Consider the following 19,772-nt stretch of genomic DNA (forward strand, 5'->3'; position numbering starts at 1 on the left):
AAGATGATCCCTATGGCTATAAGCCAGTCTCTTTCCCTAGCCACCCAATGACTGCTCAAAGGACACGTAAACAAAATGGACACACCTGTGGATGCCACCACAGGGACGTCCTCTCACCCATTCTGATCTGATTACTCCAACTGTCTAATCTGCAAGGAACAGAGTACACTGGGCCTCCAACATGGAACCATTCCTGGTAACATGTCAGTTAGATTAGACTCTCAGCAGTTACCTGTTTTCATTGAATGGACAATTATTCTAGATATGATTTGCCTTTTCTGTGCTATTGACTAGCAATAGCACACACAGACTTATGAATGACTTACTCCCACAAAACACTTCTTGTAACCCAGGGCCCACAACCTGCAAGAATGAAGGTTTGGGTCACCCCACCAGACTAAGAACTCTGGTCATCTAAGATACGGAGGGGAGAACAGTGTGTGTGTGTGTGTGTGTGTGTGTGTGTGTGTGTGTGTGTGTGTGTGTGTGTGTGTGTGTGTGTGTGTGTGTGTGTGTGTGTGTGTGTGTGTGTGTGTGTGTGTGTGTGTGTGTGTGTGTGTGTGTGTGTGTGTGTGTGTGTGTGTGTGTGTGTGTGTGTGTGTGTGTGTGTGTGTGTGTGTGTGTGTGTGTGTGTGTGTGTGTGTGTGCTGTTCTATCCTGAATGACAATGAAGGCATCAGGAAGAACGGAAGACTAACGAAGCTATCTGTGTTTTCTTCCTTGCTCAGTGTAATTATTTTCCTTCTGCACCCAATTCCCTTTCTATTTTTTATATAAGGTCTGTTGGTGGTGGTGTTTTTACCTTTATAATTTAATGCAGAAGTTACAAGCTATAAAGACAGGGTTGTGGCTAAAACCAGAAGAGGAATAAACAGCAACCAGAGATGGATGCTGTGACGTTAAATTTAAGCCTCCCCATTTAAGGAAATAGTACCATATTTTCTAATGATTCAGGGATAATTACTATTGTTTTAAAGTTGATGTCTGGAAAGGAAGCATGTAGAGACGGCAAGGATGGATGTTAAGTAGTCAAAGAAGTGGGTGGTGGCATAAACTGTACACCCATTTCCAAACTACTTCCAGCTTACCTTCCTTGAAGCTCTAAATACATTTTCCCCAGATACTCTTGAACAAGGATGCAGACATACAGGCCAGGTTTAGCCAAGCTGACAAATGTGAATGACATTTAGGTACAGGAGTTAGCAACATCAGAATAAGGCTGCATGCAGGGAGACTGGATAGTTCGGCAAGAACAATGGCTGCGATACCACGTTCTTCTGGGGCATGTGTGTTGACTTTTCTGCCATCCATGTTTGACATCATGGATTCCAAGCAGCAGAGGGCATGGGTCTTTCCACTGTTTCTGGAAGTGCAGCATCCAAACCTGGTTCTCTAGTCTTCCCAGAGATTTTACGAGAACCTAATATCCTATATGCCTTTCGGTTTAAATTATAGTGAAATCTGTACTTACCAACTAAGAACCCTGACTAATATAACCAAAGTATCTATCCTTTATTCTAAACTAGATGAGGGTGAGTTTCTCTCACTTATAATCAAAAGTACTCTAATACAAAAATTGGTAAAAAGTGAAGCGTTCTGAGAATAGACCCTAGATACGTGGCACTTACTGACAGAGTCAAGGTAGAACAGAATCATGCAAGATTGCTGAGTAGAGGTAGCAGATGCTGTAGTGGGGCTCCTGCTAGAGCACTGCCATTGTGGGGTTAGATACTGCTCTTGGCTTCACAAGTCCTGTCTGTGAAGCATCGAAACGTGGATCCCTGGCTAACGTCTGTTAGCCTTCTGACAGCCTTTAATAAATTTCTGTCTCCTCATAATAGCTCACTCAAATGGATTCTGTCGTCTCTAATTATGACTTGCTCAGTATCCTTTCCAACTTCCCTCTAGTTCACTTGCTTATGCTACAAAGGCTAGAAATCCAACGTTATATTTCCAAGACCCCCTTGGATTTATCTCTGCCAATCAGATGTATGTGTATAAGACAAATTCAGAAGTGAATTAAGCAGGCATAGAGTGGATGGTGCACAAGGGATCCATTTTGCTGCAGCAGAAGTAGGAGGCACAAAATTGTTCTAGAGCCAATGACGCTGCTAGAGGTTTCCTGATCTCAAGATCACGGCTAAAGTAGTGTGATCCTGGCCCAGAAGTTAACCCAGCAGCTTCTCAATTTCCATATGGGGCAGAGGTTAAGAGCTCACTTGTGGAACCATTTCTGTGGGACTATTCTGAGGTCCAGCTTGAGCCTACTTCTCCAACCCTATCAATGATTTTAAGCATCTAATTTCTAAAGTTAAATCCCATTCTGTTTAAAACAGCTCCAATATTTTTGTCATCTGCAACTGAAGTCTAAATGATACAACAGCCAGGAAATGCCCTTTGCTAAAAGAGTTTCTATGGCAAAGGACTCACTCCACTGTATGAAGAGGGAAGGACTTTGCTGTTTTGCACTTCGAATTTTTCAGGTTCCTCTGCATATTTCAGGTTCTGTTTAGGATGTAGAAATCCACAAGAGAATGTCATCCCCACTCCAAAGATGAGGAAAGAAACAGATAATTTATAAAACCACACCAACTCTTTAGTCCATCAGAGAGCTAAGATTACAAGACAATCAACTGAACTAAATTCCCAAGTCACTCCAAGGACAGACAGGACTCTAAGTATTTTTACTTTGGCAGAGCATAAAAGAAACAGGTGATGAACAACAAAAAAGTTACCAGATTATTAAAGGTCAACAGTGGGCTAGGACAACTGTTTAGCATCTGTGGAAGCTCTAGACACAAGCGGAATCCAAACACATTTGCCAGAGATCTCTATCAAGTGTCCATCAGAAAGAACTGAGCCAGTGGAGGAGACCTGAGAAATCCATAGGTGGGGGTGGAAATTTGAATGTACACAAAGAAATGAAGAGGGGCAGAAATGGTAAATTTTTAAAAAATAAGTAACAATAAGTAAATAAACATGGGGGGGGATTAAACTTTTTAAAAGATCACTGATTGCCTAAAGCAAGAAACAGTAATAATGCACTGTGGGGCTTAGAACATGTACAGAAATAAAATGTATGACGACAAAAGCACAAGAATGGGAAGGAAGAACTAGAAGTGTACTGTTTCATGGTTCTTATAATCTATGTGATCTAAGCAGAATTTGATTGAAGGTAAACTGTGGTACATTAAAGATATATATTGTAAACCACTAAACAAAAGTTTAGTTAGTAAGCCACCAGGAGAGATGAAATGAGCATCATAAAAAATTAATCAAGAAAGGGGGTGGGGGGCTTCCCTGGTGGTGCAGTGGTTGAGAGTCTGCCTGCCGATGCAGGTGACACGGGTGCGTGCCCTGGTCCGGGAAGATCCCATATGCCGCGGAGCGGCTGGGCCCGTGAGCCATGGCCGCTGAGCCTGCGCGTCCGGAGCCTGTGCTCCGCAACGGGAGAGGCCACAACAGTGAGAGGCCCGCGTACCGCCAAAAAAAAAAAAAGGAAAAAAAAAGAAAGGGGGAAGAGGGGCTTCCCTGGTGACGCAGTGGTTAAGAATCCACCTGCCAAGGCAGGGGACACAAGTTTGAGCCCTGGTCCGGGAAGATCCCACATGCCGCGGAGCAACTAAGCCCGTGTGCCACAACTACTGAGCCTGCGCTCTAGAGCCTGCAAGCCACAACTACTGAGCCTGCCTGCCACAACTACTGAGTCCGCATGCCACAACTACTGAAGCCCGTATACCTAGAGCCCATGCTCCGCAACGAGAAGCCACCGCAATGAGAAGCCCGCGCACCACAACGAAGAGTAGCCCCTGTGCAGCAATGAAGACGCAACGCAGCCAAAAAAATAAAATAAATAAATTTTTTTAAAAAGTGTGGGGGGAGGAATAAAGGACAATGGGACAAATGGAAAACTCAGGGTAAAATGATGGATTTAAACTGATAATTATATTATTAATAATTATATTAAAGGCAAGTGGTCTAAACACTCTAAGTAAAAGGCAGAGATTGTTAGATTGGTTGGGGGTGAAAAGAAAATTCAACTGTATTCTGTTTACAAAAAGCCCACTTTGGAAATAAATAAAAGTAAAAGGATGGAAACAAAATATATCATGTAAACAATAAATCCGGAGTGGTTATATTAATAGGAGAAAAATTAGACTTTGTCACAAGGTATATTACCCATGGATAAAGAAGCATGATGTGAAGATAAAAAGGTCGAATCATCACAAGAATATAACAATCCTAAATATGTACGTGTCCACCAACAGAGATTCAATATATTTAAAGCAAAAACCTAATACAATTGAAAAGAAAAATAGAAAGATCTACAATTATAAGCTAGAGACTTTTAATATTGCTCTCTCAACAAGTAACACAACAAGTGGGCAGAAAATCAGTAAGGCTCCAGAAGACTTGAACAACATTATCAATAAACTTGACCCAAGTAGCATTTATAGAATATTATACCTAACAGCAAAATATCTGTTCTTTTCAAGAGCACATGGTGCATTCACCAAACCAAACCATATACTACAGTAGAATCAATCAAGTCTTCAAAATGTAAAATTTATGTGTGTGTGTATGTGTGTGTGTATTTAACAAAGTATGTTTTCTGAACACAACAGAATTAAACCAGAATTCATAACCAAAAAATATATGGGGAAAAAACCCTACAAATATGTGGAACTTACTTCTAAATAATCCAAGGATCAAAAAGGAAACCATAAGGAAAAATCAAGGAATGAAAATGAACACACAGCTTATCAACCTTGGTAAGAAGATGAAGCTAAATAAAGCAGTGCACAGAGGGCATCGACACACCCCCTTTCCTCCATCAGATGTTCAGCAGAAAGAATTGGGACAGGGCAAGAAACCTGCCCATTGGTGGTGGTGTGCGTGTGCACAACGGTGATCTGCTGCCACTGGGGACCAGGCCAGAAAACCGCTTCCCAGATCCTTCTCTTAGATCCTTCTCTCATACAAAGCAAAAGTGTCTGCCACTGGAGACGGACTAGAAACCATCCCACCCCCAAGTCCCAGGCAAAGTGCGGTGGCCAGTGGAGGGGGACAGGAAATTTGCTCACATCCAAAAAGCCCTGCTAATAAAAGGCTACACAAAGCAGAGACCGGTTGCCACAAGGGAGCTGGGGGAAGAACAGAACTGCTGTGGGAGCTCCACCGCTGAGACTCAGGCACACAAAGCCTACCAAAGTCTGGGGCAGGAACAGGACAGCTAAGAAACTCCCTGTGCCCTCACCGTGGACTTGCAACACCATACTACCACAGGGGGAAGGGCAAAATGTGGAGACAGGCTCTGCAGTGCAAGGCCTGCTAAGGATGGCACAGGAACACAAGAAAAAGACCCTTCTGCTTTTCAGGCCCTACATTAAGCATAGGTAAGTCTATGAAGTCTGTGGATGTTCAGTTCACCTCCTATTCATCCCACCAGCGAGGGAGGGAGGGACCCGCCCCTCAAGACAGTGGAAGGTGCTCAGACATACGACACATGACACTGGAGACAAACTAGATGAGACTGACAGCAGTTTATTAGTCACTTATACTCACGGTCTGGGGGAAGAGGACACTACACACGATGTAGGGCCACACAGGGGTTGTACTTGGGAATAGTGAGCCCAGTAGGGGCTGTGGAAGTGCGGCTTTGCATAACAAGAGGGTGCGGTATGCCCTGGTTCCGGAAGAAGGTTCCCACAGGAGGATGTGATTGGCTTGTGAGAATAATTCTGCCTGCTGGCAAGGGAAGTGAAACCCATTAGGTTCAAGGCTGGGTGGGGGTGTAGGTGAATTAGCCAGGCAGGAAAGGATTTTGCATCTCCGGCAAAAATGGGGAGATTCAGTTAAGCTTTGGGGGCCCTGTGAGGCTCAAAGATATAAAGGTCGTACATGAAATATTAAGCCTTCCAGTACAGTGGTACACTGAAGGTAACCAGAACAACAATGAGATCCAAACCTGGCCAACTAGAGACTATATTAATATACTAAAGGATCTAGTTGAAAAGGCAGACAGTGCACATGAATAGATGGGAAATTTATACAGAGATAAAAAGCATAAAAATAAAATATGACTGTTAGGAAAATATATCCTATTTGAAGAATTCCTTTAACAAGTTTATTGGTATACTGGACATAGCCAAGAAAAGAGTTAGTGCACTAGAAGACAGATCAATACCAATTATACAAACTAACACATAAACAACAAATCTCAGCTCTAGGAGACTCAGTGAACTACAAGTAGAATAATTATAAAGAAAAGCCTGCCAGGGCTTTTGGTTTACTACTACAGGTTCATACTGTAGTAGTAAAACAAAAGTAAAGGGAAAATCTTGAGCACAAAGAAAAAGAAACATTTACATACATAGGAACTTCTCATCAGAAACTACGTAAGTCAGATAGACAGACATCTTTAGAATACTCAAAGAGGAAAAAAATTTTTAGTGGATTCTATAAAGAATGAAATCTCTCTTCAAAGGGGACAGTAAAGTTTTTCGGACAAGGCAGAAGTCATTCTCAGTCAAAAGCTGAATTCATTGTCAGCCAAGAGTATTAACAATAAATGGTTACATGAGAAGCAAAGTTTCAAATTAATGATCTACGCTCCAACCTTAAAAAAATACTAGGAAAAGATAAAAGCACAGAAGCTCAGAGCAAGCTGAAGGAAAGAAACAATAAACATAAAAGCAGAAATCAATGGAATAGAAAACAGAAAAATCAATCAAATCAAAAACTGGTTCTTGGGATCTCCCCGGTGGCGTAGTGGTTAAGAATCCGCTTGCCAACGCAGGGGACACAGGTTCGATCCCTGGTCCGGGAAGGTCTCACATGCCGTGGAGCAACTAGGCCTGTGCGCCACAACTACTGAGCATGTGTGCAACAACTACTGAAGCCCATGCGCCTAGAGCCCGCCCTCCGCAACAAGAGAAGCCCCCGCTCACCACAACTAGAGAAAGCCCACGCGTAGCAACGAAGACCCAATGCAGCCAAAAATTAATTAATTAGTTATTTTTAAAATACTGGTTCTTTGCAAAGGTCAATAAAATTGATAAACCCTTAGCCAGACTAATGAGGAAAAAAGAAAAGCTAAATTACCAGTATCAGGAATATCTGAGGGGATATCACTACAAATCCATCCCACAGAACTTAAAAGTATAATGAGATTATGAACAACTTTATGACAACAAGCTAGACAAAATGGACAGCAAGAGATACGCCAGCAAGAGGAGGACATACCAGCCTTTGTAACCCCACAAAAAAATGATAATTAGATAGCTATCAACAAATGAAAATTGCCCTGGGAAGATGCAAGAGTCAAAGAAGAACCTACAGCAACACAGTGCAGCAAAAAATGGAGAATAACTGCACAGAGAGTACACAGAGAGGATCACTGAGGAGACGGACTTCAGCTGAGACATCTGGAAACTGCTAAGAACAACGAAGGGTGGAGGCTATCAGTATAAGCCACACACTGGATACCACTGCAGTCACCAGTGGCCTGCTCTGCAGAGAAGCCTGGCAGCCCTGGTCACTGAGGACCTCAGGAGCACCCCAAGACAGCTGCTGAGGAATCCCTACAGCTTGTACAGTAGAGGACTCTGTAGTGTTTGTTGGAGTGCACCTCAGCAGGCTCCTGTGCAGAAGAAACCGGCAGCTCCTGCCGCCGAGGTAATCAAGAGCCACTGCTGCTGCTGGCCTCCTAGAGAAGGAGACGCTGCTGTACTCCTTCCAGAAGATGTGCACACCCCAGACCCCAGAGCCCTGGCTGCTCGACATGCACTCACTTCACAGGCACCAGATCATATGCTTCAGTCACTCTGTGAGCACACACACTCCACTCCCGGCTCAGGGACTGACCCAAGCATGCCCACACCTCAGGCACCACTGCCACCATGAGGGCACTCCAAGCCAGACCCAGAGCCAAGAGACATCCCCTCGCCGATGACATATGCTGTGGGAGAAAGAGAGATCAGGAGGTCCCCAGCTGCCTTTGCCATTGAAGACCCCAACAGCCCTCTCTGTTGCAGCAGACACCTGCACCCTTGGCCGTTGCAATCTTTACTGACACTGACCTCGGCTGATAAAGCTGAATGTGCACTATGCCAATGGGCCTTCCCAGGAGCTAGAACCAGTGCACCCTACTTGCCTGGTACCCTTGCACCCACCTGCAGGTGAAGGTCTTTCCCACTAAGACCAGTCTGTAATGTCTGCTCAGTCAAATGCACGGAAATTAACACGAGGTTATGAGAAACATGGAAAATTAAAGAAACATGACACCCGCAAAGGAACACAGTAATTTTCCAGGAACTGATCCCACAGAAATAGAGATCTAGGATTTCCCAAAGAATTCAGAATAATTGTTTTAACGAAGTTGAGTGAGCTACAAGAAAATGCAGATAGAAAACTCAATGAAATTAGGAAAACAATATACAAACAAAACAAGAAGTTCAACAGAGAGAAATCATTTTAGAAAACCCAAACAAATTCTAAAGCTGAAGAATACAATGAATTAAATGAAAAATACAAGGCAGATCATCAACAACAGACTTGATCAAGCAGAAAAATCTGTGAACTCAAAGACAGGTCCTTAGACATTATCCAGTCAGAGGAGGAAAGAATAAACAAAGACTGAAAAGAGTGATTCCAATTGGCAGAAAAAGAAGATCACAGCAGAAATAAATGAAGTAGAAACAAGGAAAACAACAGAAAAGATCTATAGACTAAGAGCCGGTTTTTTGAAAAGATAAACAAAATTGACAAACCACTGGCTATACTAAGAAAAAAGAGAGAAGACTGAAATAAATAAAATCAGAAGTGAAAGAAGAGACATCACAAATGATATCGCAGAAATATAAAAGGATCCTAAGAGACTGCTATGAACAATTACATGCCAACAAATTGGATAATCTAGAAAAAATGGATAAATTCCTAGAAATATATAACCTATCCAGACTGAATCATGAAGAAATAGAAAATGTGAACAGAAGACTGAATCAGTAATCAAAAACCTTCCAACAAAGAAAAGCCCAGGACAAGATGACTTCACCAAACATTTAAAGAAGAATTAATGACAATGCTTCTCCACATCCTCACCAACGTCTGTTATCTCTCATTTTTAAAAAAATAATAGCCATCCTAAGAGGTATGAGGCAATATCTCATGGTGGTTTTCCCTGATGATTAGTGATGTTGAACACCTTTCTCGTTTGTCTGTTTTGACCACACCATGCAGCATACAGGACCTTAGTTTCCTGACCAGGGATCAAACCCATGACCCCCGCAGTGGAAGCAAGGAGTCTTAACACTGGACCACCAGGGAAGTCCCTTGAACACCTTTTCACGTACCTGCTTTTCACCAATGAGGATGATGTTAGCTGTAGGCTTAGCAGAAATTAACACTGTAAATCAACTATATTTCGATAAAAATAAATAAACAAACAAACAAAACAAAGCCTAAGGATCTCAAAAAACAAACACCCAAAACTACACAAAACACAAACCCTCTGAAGCGTTAGCCTCCTGATGGTCTATCTAAGCTTTTTGACACTGGCGGCCAATACCAAGCTCCAAAATACAACAAACCTAATGTGGACTGGCTCATCAACAAGCATTCTAACCACCTTCAGAAAAACTTGATCACGCCACAGATTGACAAGAATTTTGTTAGATCATGAAGGTAACAAAAAACCATTTAACAGCATTATCGCTGTGATACTCGTTTTCACACCGTTATTTTACCTTCTATGAATGCCAGCCTCTATGTCCAAGTATATTGCACCAAGCTACTGTTCAGAGTTATTTCCTAGTCCTGTATTAAGTGCCCAGGAAGGCTGTCTAAAAGTTTCACAGCTCAGTGTATACCCGTCAATCTGCTGTTCTCTCCCGTTACCATCAGAGGTCCAGATCAAATGCCAGTTAACTCCGTGAAGACACTCCTGAGTTGACTGGCACAACTAACAGTTCCCTTCCCACCACTTCCATAATACTCGTTCTTACTACTGACAGAAGTAATTACATTATATTTTATTTGAGGGCTTATCTTTCAATCTCTTGATCTTCACTATGAATCATTCCCTAAAGTAAGGACCACATTACATTTCTGATGCATGTCTAGTGCACACTTAAGGGCCTGGTATGTTGCAGGTGCTTAATAAACATTTGCTGAATTGAGCTGAGTTCAGAATGATGATCAGGACATAAAATGAGCATGTCACACTCAGTGCAGGGAAAACTAGTTTCACTTTAGTATTTCTCATCTTCTACTCTTTTATCAGGCCTGCAGCCTTTGTTCTTTAGGGGGTTTTGTTTTTGCAGTTTCTATTTAGTGGTGTAGCTATATTAGTAGCATTGCACTGCTGTGTTATTCTGACCACCTGAAGCTAAATGCCACCAATGCATTTTAAATTCCCAGCTGCACACCCTGTAAATTGAAACCATGACATATAACAATCTGGGTGTCAGTAAAGTTTTGCCAAAAAAAATACCAGTGACACTAACAACTTTAATTATCATGTTTAGGATTTAGTACATCAACTCATATAGATAAGTAAAATTGTCCTTCAGAAATAATTTTAAAAAGATGCAACAACATAAAAGGCAGGATCCTAGCTCACATTAAATACTTCATAGGCTATAATGAGTCTATTTTCATAATTTTTAAAAAAGAATGGCTGCTGGGACTTCCCTGGTGGTCCAGTGGTTAAGAATCGGCCTTGCAATGCAGGGGATGCTGGTTTGATCCCAGGTCGGGGAATTAAGATCCTGCATGCCATGGGACAACTAAGCCGTGTGCTCTAGAGCCCACTTGCCACAACTAGAGAGCCCATGTGCCAGAACCACTGAGCCTGCATGCTCTAGAGCCCATGCGCTGCAACTACTAAGCCCGTGCGCCACCAGAGAGAAGCCTGTGCACCGCAACAGAGAGCCTGCGTGCCGCAACTAAGATCTCACATGCTGCAACTAAGATCCCATGTACCACAATTAAGACCTGAGGCAGCCAAATAAATAAATGAATAAATAAATAAATATTTTTGAAAAAAAAGAATGGCTGTTATAGATAGCTATTTATGAACTTCTCAAATAGAAATTTCCCCATTTCAAAGAGACTGTAAGGTTAATTAAAGACAGCAATTCCATAAATACAAAGACAAAGGAAGTACATAATAGTAGACAAGATTACCTAGTATTTAAAATGCAAGTAAGATCCTGCATATCATCAAGAAGAGTAAAGATCAAAAACCCATAAAGCAAATTCTTCTGCTCTGCTTGATACAGGTCGTTTCTATAATAGAGGTCTGTATCAAATTCCAGCTCAATGATTGGTAAGATAACTAGAAAAATACCGAAGTTCTAAAAGACAGCAACAAGCTTAAAAAGCAGAGATCGGGGGCTTCCCTGGTGGCACAGTGGTTGAGAGTCCGCCTGCCGATGCAGGGGACATGGGTTCGTGCCCCAGTCCGGGAAGATCCCACATGCCGCGAAACGGCTGGGCCGGAGCCTGTGCTCCGCAACGGGAGAGGCCACAACAGTGAGAGGCCCGTGTACCGCAAAAAAAAAAAAAAAAAAAAGCAGAGATCAGAAATATTTAGTGCAAATGGTTAGAAAAGCTGTGCATATTTTTAACTTGGAACTCAGAGAGAGGTGAAGAGGATTAATTCATATTGCCAAAGTTTATAGCAAGAACTCAGGGCCTCCTGACCCTGGGTCTTACAATTACTGCTCAAGACAAATGTCAATTTCTCCCTCCACAACACTGGCCTGCATTCTACGTTGAGCAGATGAAAATTACTACGTCAGAGGCTTGCTAGATGAATAGTTTAAGATTTGCCAAATTTTTAAAACAGATAAAATATTCCCACCCCAACTTTTATTTAATTCACAATTTTCTACTACTTACAAAGTCTTGACGTATGTCGTTGAAGTCTTTGCCATATTTTTCCAGTGCCTCTTCAAATAAACTAGCTTCAGAGGCCGACCATTCTTCCATTTCATCTCTGCATAAAACAGGTCCCCCAAGTGGTACTAAGACACTAATTGCACTGCTCAAATCATAGCTGTGCCTATACAACGTATCCATAGCATGAAACTAAAAAAAAACAAAGAAAATGGAGAGAAAAGATCAGCCAGAAATGCAAACTTGCTAGATTATTTAAGAACAGAAATATTAAAATGCATGATGCACTTAATTAGCAACAATATACTTAGTATTTACTTTTTTAATAACACAAGAAAAAAATTTAAACAATGGATTTATGCAGTTATTTAAAACACCACGTATTGCTTTTAAGAACATGTTGATTTGTACCTTTTAAGGTTTTTCTTTCTTTTTTTTTTTAGAAGATGTTGGGGGTAGGAGTTTATTAATTAATTAATTTATTTTTGCTGTGTTGGGTCTTCGTTTCTGTGCGAGGGCTTTCTCTAGTTGTGGCAAGCAGGGGCCACTCTTCATCGTGGTGCACGGGCCTCTCACTATCACGGCCTCTCTTGTCGCGGAGCACAGGCTCCAGACGCGCAGGCTCAGCAGTTGTGGTTCACGGGCCTAGTTGCTCCGCGGCATGTGGGATCCTCCCAGACCAGGACTCGAACCCGTGTCCCCTGCATTAGCAGGCAGATTCTCAACCACTGCGCCACCAGGGAAGCCCTGTATTTTTTTTTAAATGCATTTGTTTGTTACAGCAACCTAACTATGAAGATCTAGGACCTCCAGGAATTAAAATGCGAACCCAGAAAGTTCCATCATCCTTTTGGTTAAAAGTGCCAGAGTCACTTCAGCTATTGTATAAGGTTGGCACAGCCTTCCTTGACAAGGGAAAAATATGTAGACAGAGGATGTATCAGAGTGAGAAAAAATATTCTCAGGTTGGAGCAAGAGAATGATATACTAAGAACAAGAGATGGAGAAAAAACAATGAAACTGAGAATGGTGAAGACAAAATTACACATCCATGTTAAACAAAACAAAACAAACAAAATTATATATCCACGTAAAAACAGTAACTTGGTTGAAACTCTGTAAGACCAAGAATAGATGACCAGGCTTGCTTGGAACAGCTACCTGGGCCAGTGTGGATTTCATATATATTTCAAGGGTGAGTGATTTGAAAGGAGGAAAGATAGATTAGAATAATATAAGTGGCTTTTTTCAGAAGTACCTTGGGTCTAGCTAAAATTTTTAAAAGATCCATTCATAATATGCATGCGTATTTGTATGTGTAGCAGGAAAACTGATGAACAGGACAGTCAGTTGTGTCTGGATAAGCATATAGGTGTGGTACAGATTTGGTTGGTGATCAAATCCTTGCCAAGTGAGAACTAGTTCTGTTTAAACTTTCTAACATGTGAAAGCCAAGTTTTACACCTTTTACACAAAGTATCTTCTGATAATTATTAAAAATTTCATAAATGAGGATAGAGTCATATCTATGTTTCTTAAAAATTTAGCTTATAAATGATCCCAAAATATCTGGTAGGGGACAGTGGACAGTTCCCCACTGGTACAAAAGCATAAAATAAGCTCCAATATCAACTAACATCTATTAAAGAGAAAAAAATTATTAGCTAAAATACACATTAAAAGTATGTATTTATACTGTGATACATAAAGATGCTGAATATGAATTTGTTGACAGAGCTAAAGGCAGAATTTAGGACATGATTAGGAACAGTAACTAACTGCTTTAACAAGGGATGACATCTCCCCTAAAATAAATCGGATTCCATAAAACAAAAGCAAGTAAGGATTTCATTATCAATTTCCTAGTTATAATCACAGCTAAGACCATACTGACCATGTGCAGTCTTTTGCTATATGTGTCACAGTCATGGAATAATAACTTCAACTTTCAAGTGAATTTCTTCTCACCCTTCTGCAGCAGGGGTTACAAAAATGTTAGAATTGATCTTGATTCTTCCTTTATGCTCTGCAAACTTCAGAATCAACTAAATTCCACGTCTGTAGCTAACCTCTCACTTGACAGATTCAGCAGTTTTAACTGTATGTTACAGTTACACACTCTTAACACCATCCCTGAAACTAAAAAACTATTGTTTCTAGATAACTGATCTATAAAAATGAACAGATCAACAGCATTGAGGGGTCCCTTCAAATAATAATGTATTTCCATAAACAACTATTTTTAAAACTCCTAAATTTACACTGGATAACTAAAAAAACAAAAGTATTCAAAATCAATAATTATACAAATTAACTGCTGCTGAGATTCCTCAGGAGCTACAAGTAATTTTTATATTGAACAGGTGCTCTGAAACCAAAAGTCACAGAATTAAATGAGCTTTTCTCAGCTGTTATTATACCAACCACTCAAAGCGTGAATGGATTTTCAGTCTTTTGTTCATGGTAGATGAATGCAAATGCCTTCCTTATAGGCACTTTTTAAAATGACGATGGGCTGTTATCTAATAAGGCTTTGGTACTTATTATCTAATAAGTACCAAAGTAATATCCTAGCCTCTATAAGTGACTGTAATCAAAATCCCAAGTGATCAGGTTGTTTTTAAAGGTTCTGTTCTTTACAGAGTGTGTTTGTGTTACTGAACACTGAAGTAAGCATTTGCTTTTGAAAACTAGCTCCTGCATTGTGTCACAGATCAAATGGAAAGAGTGGGTCGGACTAAGGCTGACCACAGCTATGAAACCTCCATAGCCCTCACATTTAGACCGCAGCCCAGGGGAGAGTGCAGTAATGATCAGTATGTGTAGAAAATAAACATCCCAGGAGACACAGGTACTGTGGAATGCCTAAGGAATAATCCTGTTAAAAATCAATGGCCAGGTTTACAAAGGAAACCAGAGGATCACATTATTTGCTAGCAGTCCATATTAACTCTGTCTTTCTGACATACATAGAAGCTTCTTCTTAACGAACTTTTGTACAGTCTAATCCAACCACAAAAAGCTAATAAGTAAAACACAAAATATAGTTTCTAAAACAAAAGAGACAACATCCAGTGAAGACTCACAGAAATAAGCTAAGAAAAGACGTAGGAGTTTGACAATGTAACCAACAACTTACAGTTTATCAGTTAAGATAAAAACTCAAAGAGCTAGACATATAAGAGAACATACTGGCTGATTCCATTTTTATGAATTTTGAGAAAAATAACAATTAATTTACGATGAGAGAAGTCAGAATAATGATTACCTCAGAAGAGGGGATCATTGACTGGGAAGAAGCATGAGGGAACCCTGTTCGTCATCTACATCTGGGTGGTGGTTATATGGATGTAGACATATGTAAAAATTTATAAGCTGTGCACCTAAGTGTACTTAATACACTTTATTATATGTATACCTCAATTTAAAATAAGATAAAGAACTTGAAACTGAAAATCCTCCCTCCAGATAAATACTTTGCAAAGATATCATCTTTTCAATAGAGATATAGATACACATAAATCCATTCAAATCTAAATTTTGAAAATCATAAGAACTCAGCACAAGCTGTTCTCTCTGCCAAATAGTGGTGAAGGTGTTGTCACATTTCATCTCATTCAAAACAGATGGAGATGACAAACAGAAGTATTTTAGGAGAAAGAGTGACAATGAAATCTTGGCAGTGGAATTCTTATCTTTTGTTCATTAAGCAGAATCACACTTTGGTAAACTGGACTATTGTTTGGCAAAAATTCACTCCCTCTCCTGGACCTCCAAGGGAGCATATTCTTCCACTCTGCTGAGGCTGGGCCTGGCCATGTGACTTGTGTGGCCAACTGGCTCTTAAGATGTGTGACATAACAGAGCCTTGACATGAGCCTGTGCATTTGGACTTATGCTACTGACTTCTGTCAACAGAGGATGAGAGATACATGCATCAGATGTGGACCTAACCTGCAGCTTCTCACCCGAATCAGCACAGTACAGTTCAGCAGAATCCTAGACAATCTGTACAGGGGTGCATGAGAAATTAATGTTTGTTGTTTATAAGCCAATGAAATTCTGGGCATTGTAATAGATACTGCATTTTCCCTTTTGAGAATTAAGAGCTTATTCACCCAATGCTTAGAAGTGCTGTGAGCAAACAGCCTACAGCGCTGCTCCTCTTTGGAATGATCTCAAATTCAGAAAGGTTCATCATGCAAGGTCATGCCCTCTTCCTGGGGCAGCCAGCATCCAATGATGCAGGAGGGTAAAGGGTGAGGCTTTCATTCACACTGTATCAGAGCCTACCTTCTCCCTCTGTTCAATCCTGCCTCCTTCCCTTCTCTTCCACAGGTGTTGATCCCAAGAGTACTCCCTAATAAACTTCCAGCATGCAAATCTCATCTCAGAATGTGTTTCCCAGGAACCCAATCTGTAACACGTGACATTATTTTTGGCAATGGCTAACTGAGTCCCATATATATTCAATACTATTGATTTGCTCAGTTAAGAGTTTTACAAAAATTTTACATGTATAACTCCAGCACAAATTATAGCATTCAGACCATCAAATCTATTTTAAAATTAATGAGCATATGGTTTTTTCCAAGTAGAAATAGAAACTCTCATGAGTAAATCTCAAACCACGAGCAAGGCAAAAATTTTTATATATGAGAAGTATGCCATCCAGTCAATTTTTGCTTCAATGCACAGTACTCAAAGCAAAATCCCTCACTCATAATCAGATTTGTTGACTTGGTTGTCATTCACTAAAATCAATCTATAAGACACCCAAGAGCTATGTTCTTATGTGTACTCATACCTTTTGATTATTATCACGAGAAAGCTCCAGGGGCAGCAGGCCATAGTAGCCCCATGGCCCTAATGTCACTTCCAAACCTACCCTGAGCATAACTGTGGGTTCTTCCCCCCCAGCTCTGATTCCGGACACAAACCAGGCAAATATGAAATACAGCTATGTGGAGACACTGGAGAACAAGCAATGCAGGCAAGAAGGAGAGGCTAAGATAGTTCAGGAAGAGGAAGTATGAGAGATGAGCTTCCACACTGACCCGAGCTTTAACTTTGAGGTATTTTCTAAACTGCTACAAGAGAGAACAGACCAAACAGAAAGTTAGCTGTGACTAGGCTGAGGTGAAAGTGGGCAAGGCCTAGGCAGCACAGTCCTCAGGAGGATTATATTCCAGGCCCTAAAGGAAATCACGATATGTTAAAATAATTGGTATCATACATGCTCTCTGATCACAACCCCCAAAGCAATTAAGATAGATTTATTAATTTAGACAGAACCACATTTCCTTGGAAATTAACTCTCAATCAAATGCAAAATTATAAAGTAAATTAGGAAATACTTAGAACCAAGTGGTAAAGAAAATACTACATATAAAAATATGAGATACAGAGGGACATTTATAATCTTACTAATAACAGAAAAGTAGATAAATGAAATTAATGGGCTAAAAATTGGTCTTGTAAAGCTGGTATAGTTAATATCAGGGTAAAGCCAAAGAAAAGTAGAAGGAAGAAAATAATAAAGAGCAAAAATAAACAGAAAACAGACATACAATAAAGAAGATCAACTAAACTAAAATTTCATTCTTTTAGACAGTAAAAGAGAAATTTCTGGCAAAACTATCAAGGAAAAAAATGGGAAATGACACATAAACAATAACAGGAATAAAAAGTTATTTATAACTACAGGCATCAAAAAATTTCCTAATTAAGAAATACTATCGGGGAATTCCCTGGTGGTCCAGTGGTCAGGACTCTGCGCTTTCACTGCTGGAGCCCAGGTTCAATCCCTGGTCAGGGAACTAAGATCCCACAAGCTGCACCATGTGGCCAAAAAAAAAAAAAAAAACACCTATGAAAAATTGGAAAACCTAAGGAAAAATGGAAAATCTCCTGATGTAACTGACCAAAAGGAACTTTAATAGAATAAAAACTTACTCTAATTATTAATCAAATTATAACCACAACCCAAATGGAGGGACATGGTACAAAATAAATGGCCTGTGCTCTTCAAAATGCCACAAAAGAGAGAAAGAATGGTCACAAAAGAGAGAAAGAATGAAGAACCGTTCAGGATTGAAGGAAATTAAAGAGATATGACAAGTAAATGCAGTAAGTGATTCTCAAGTAGATCCTGGATGAGAAAAAAGAATTTTTTTCTCTTATTCTAAAGGATGTTACTGAGACAACTACGAATCTGACTAAAGCCAGATTTATAGTACTATATTGTTAGTGATATTAAATCGTTATAGTACTATTGTTATAGTACTATAACAATGTTCATTTCCTGAATCTGCAAATTGTATTGTGGTTCAGTGAGAAAATATCCTTGTTCTTTTAGGAAATACCTCCTCAAATAATACTTGGCAATAAAGGGACATCCATTTTGTAACTTACTCTCAAACTGTTCAGAAATAATAATAATATGTATACAGAGAAAGAATGATAAAGGAAAGGTGGTAGATGTAAACATTTGGGGAATCTGGGTGAAGGGAATACAGGAAATCTTAGTACTATTTTTGTATTATCTCAAAATACAAAAATAACAAGTTTTAAGAAATTATAACAATAAGCCTTCATTAACTCACACTTGTAAAATCCAAATCTCTTCACCCTAGACAAAGAAGTTAAAACAATTTTCATTGTATTTCTCCATAGTTCAATTCTATGGTGACTTTCTAATGTTTCTTATATTAGTTGTCAAATGCATGGGAGAAAAGTAAAGTAAAAGGCAACATACACCCAAAACAAAAAATAAAACAAAAACAAATTTAAGCTTAAATTTAAAAGAAAGAGATGGATAAACAGACCTTAACACAAGCAAACAATTCCCCCTAAGACAGTCTGCAGTGTCTCTAAGTCCATTTAATATCATTTTAAAATTCTTATCTGCAATACATCATCAGACAAAAAGGAAATGTGCCTAATGTAGAATATTATTGCCTTAATGATGTATTTAGAAGGAAGGAAAATTTCACGTTTCATACTTTTTACTGCAGTGGTAGTCCATTAGTTCAAATTCTAATTTTACAGTCTTGGAAACATGGATAGTACTCATAAGTTTTAGCAAACTGTGGTTTTTGTTTGTTTGTTTTGCAGTATGCGGGTCTCTCACTGCTGTGGGCTCTCCCGTTCCGGAGCACAGGCTCCGAACGTGCAGGCTCAGCGGCCATGGCTCACGGGCCCAGCTGCTCCGCCGCATGTGGGATCTTCCCGGATCGGGGCACAAACCCGTGCTCCCTGCATCAGCAGGCGGACTCTCAACCACTGCGCCACCAGGGAAGCCCAGCAAACTGAGTTTTAAAAATTATGTGAATTCTCATTTAATCAATTTTACATTCATTTTGAAGACTAGATTTTTTTATGTAAGTTGATGCCTAAAATGTTAATCAAAAGATTCATATATTCTGCTGAGTACAATTTATATAAACGATGTAATGACTATGATTTCCAAACTGTTCTAAATTCCTCAAAGCCCTAAATGAAGTGTGTGATTTGAATAGGAATCACAAAGAGATTGTGAAGTGCATGGTCAACAGCTGGCATTTTTACAAAGAGTATCTGAAGAATAAAACTATTGTTGGTTAAATCAACTTTCTCTTATCAGAAGAATAAGTTAATTATCTTTTCTAAGGTCTTCTTGATGGGAAAATTTTTATTGTAAAAAGTATAGCTTGTTTTAAGCAGAAGATTTTAAACTGTATAGTGATTTCCTTGTAACAATTATATTAATATGTATGGTTAATTATAGCCTAATGACCATATTCAAACTTGATAACCTACTACAATGAGAATAAATATGGCATGAAAAAACCACTTTCAGACAATCGATAATGCTATAAAATCAGAAGAAA

The 19,772-nt window shown here is 39.8% G+C and overlaps 1 protein-coding gene across 14 annotated transcripts in view; it reads right to left on the reverse strand.

The window, feature by feature from the left end:
* MTA3 (metastasis associated 1 family member 3) overlaps positions 1-19,772 on the reverse strand; it is a 169,905-nt gene that overhangs the window by 55,789 nt on the left and 94,344 nt on the right. For all 14 annotated transcript variants that reach the window (XR_004521825.2, XR_004521826.2, XM_073791404.1 and 11 more), the window contains one exon: positions 11,905-12,093. Coding sequence is in view for 12 of the 14 variants with exons in the window: in XM_073791404.1 (XP_073647505.1) it covers positions 11,905-12,093 (189 nt within the window). In the remaining 2 variants the exon portion in view is untranslated. The remainder of the gene's footprint in view (positions 1-11,904; positions 12,094-19,772) is intronic.

Source organism: Tursiops truncatus, chromosome 14 (assembly GCF_011762595.2).
Source record: "Tursiops truncatus isolate mTurTru1 chromosome 14, mTurTru1.mat.Y, whole genome shotgun sequence".
Lineage (NCBI taxonomy): Eukaryota > Metazoa > Chordata > Mammalia > Artiodactyla > Delphinidae > Tursiops > Tursiops truncatus.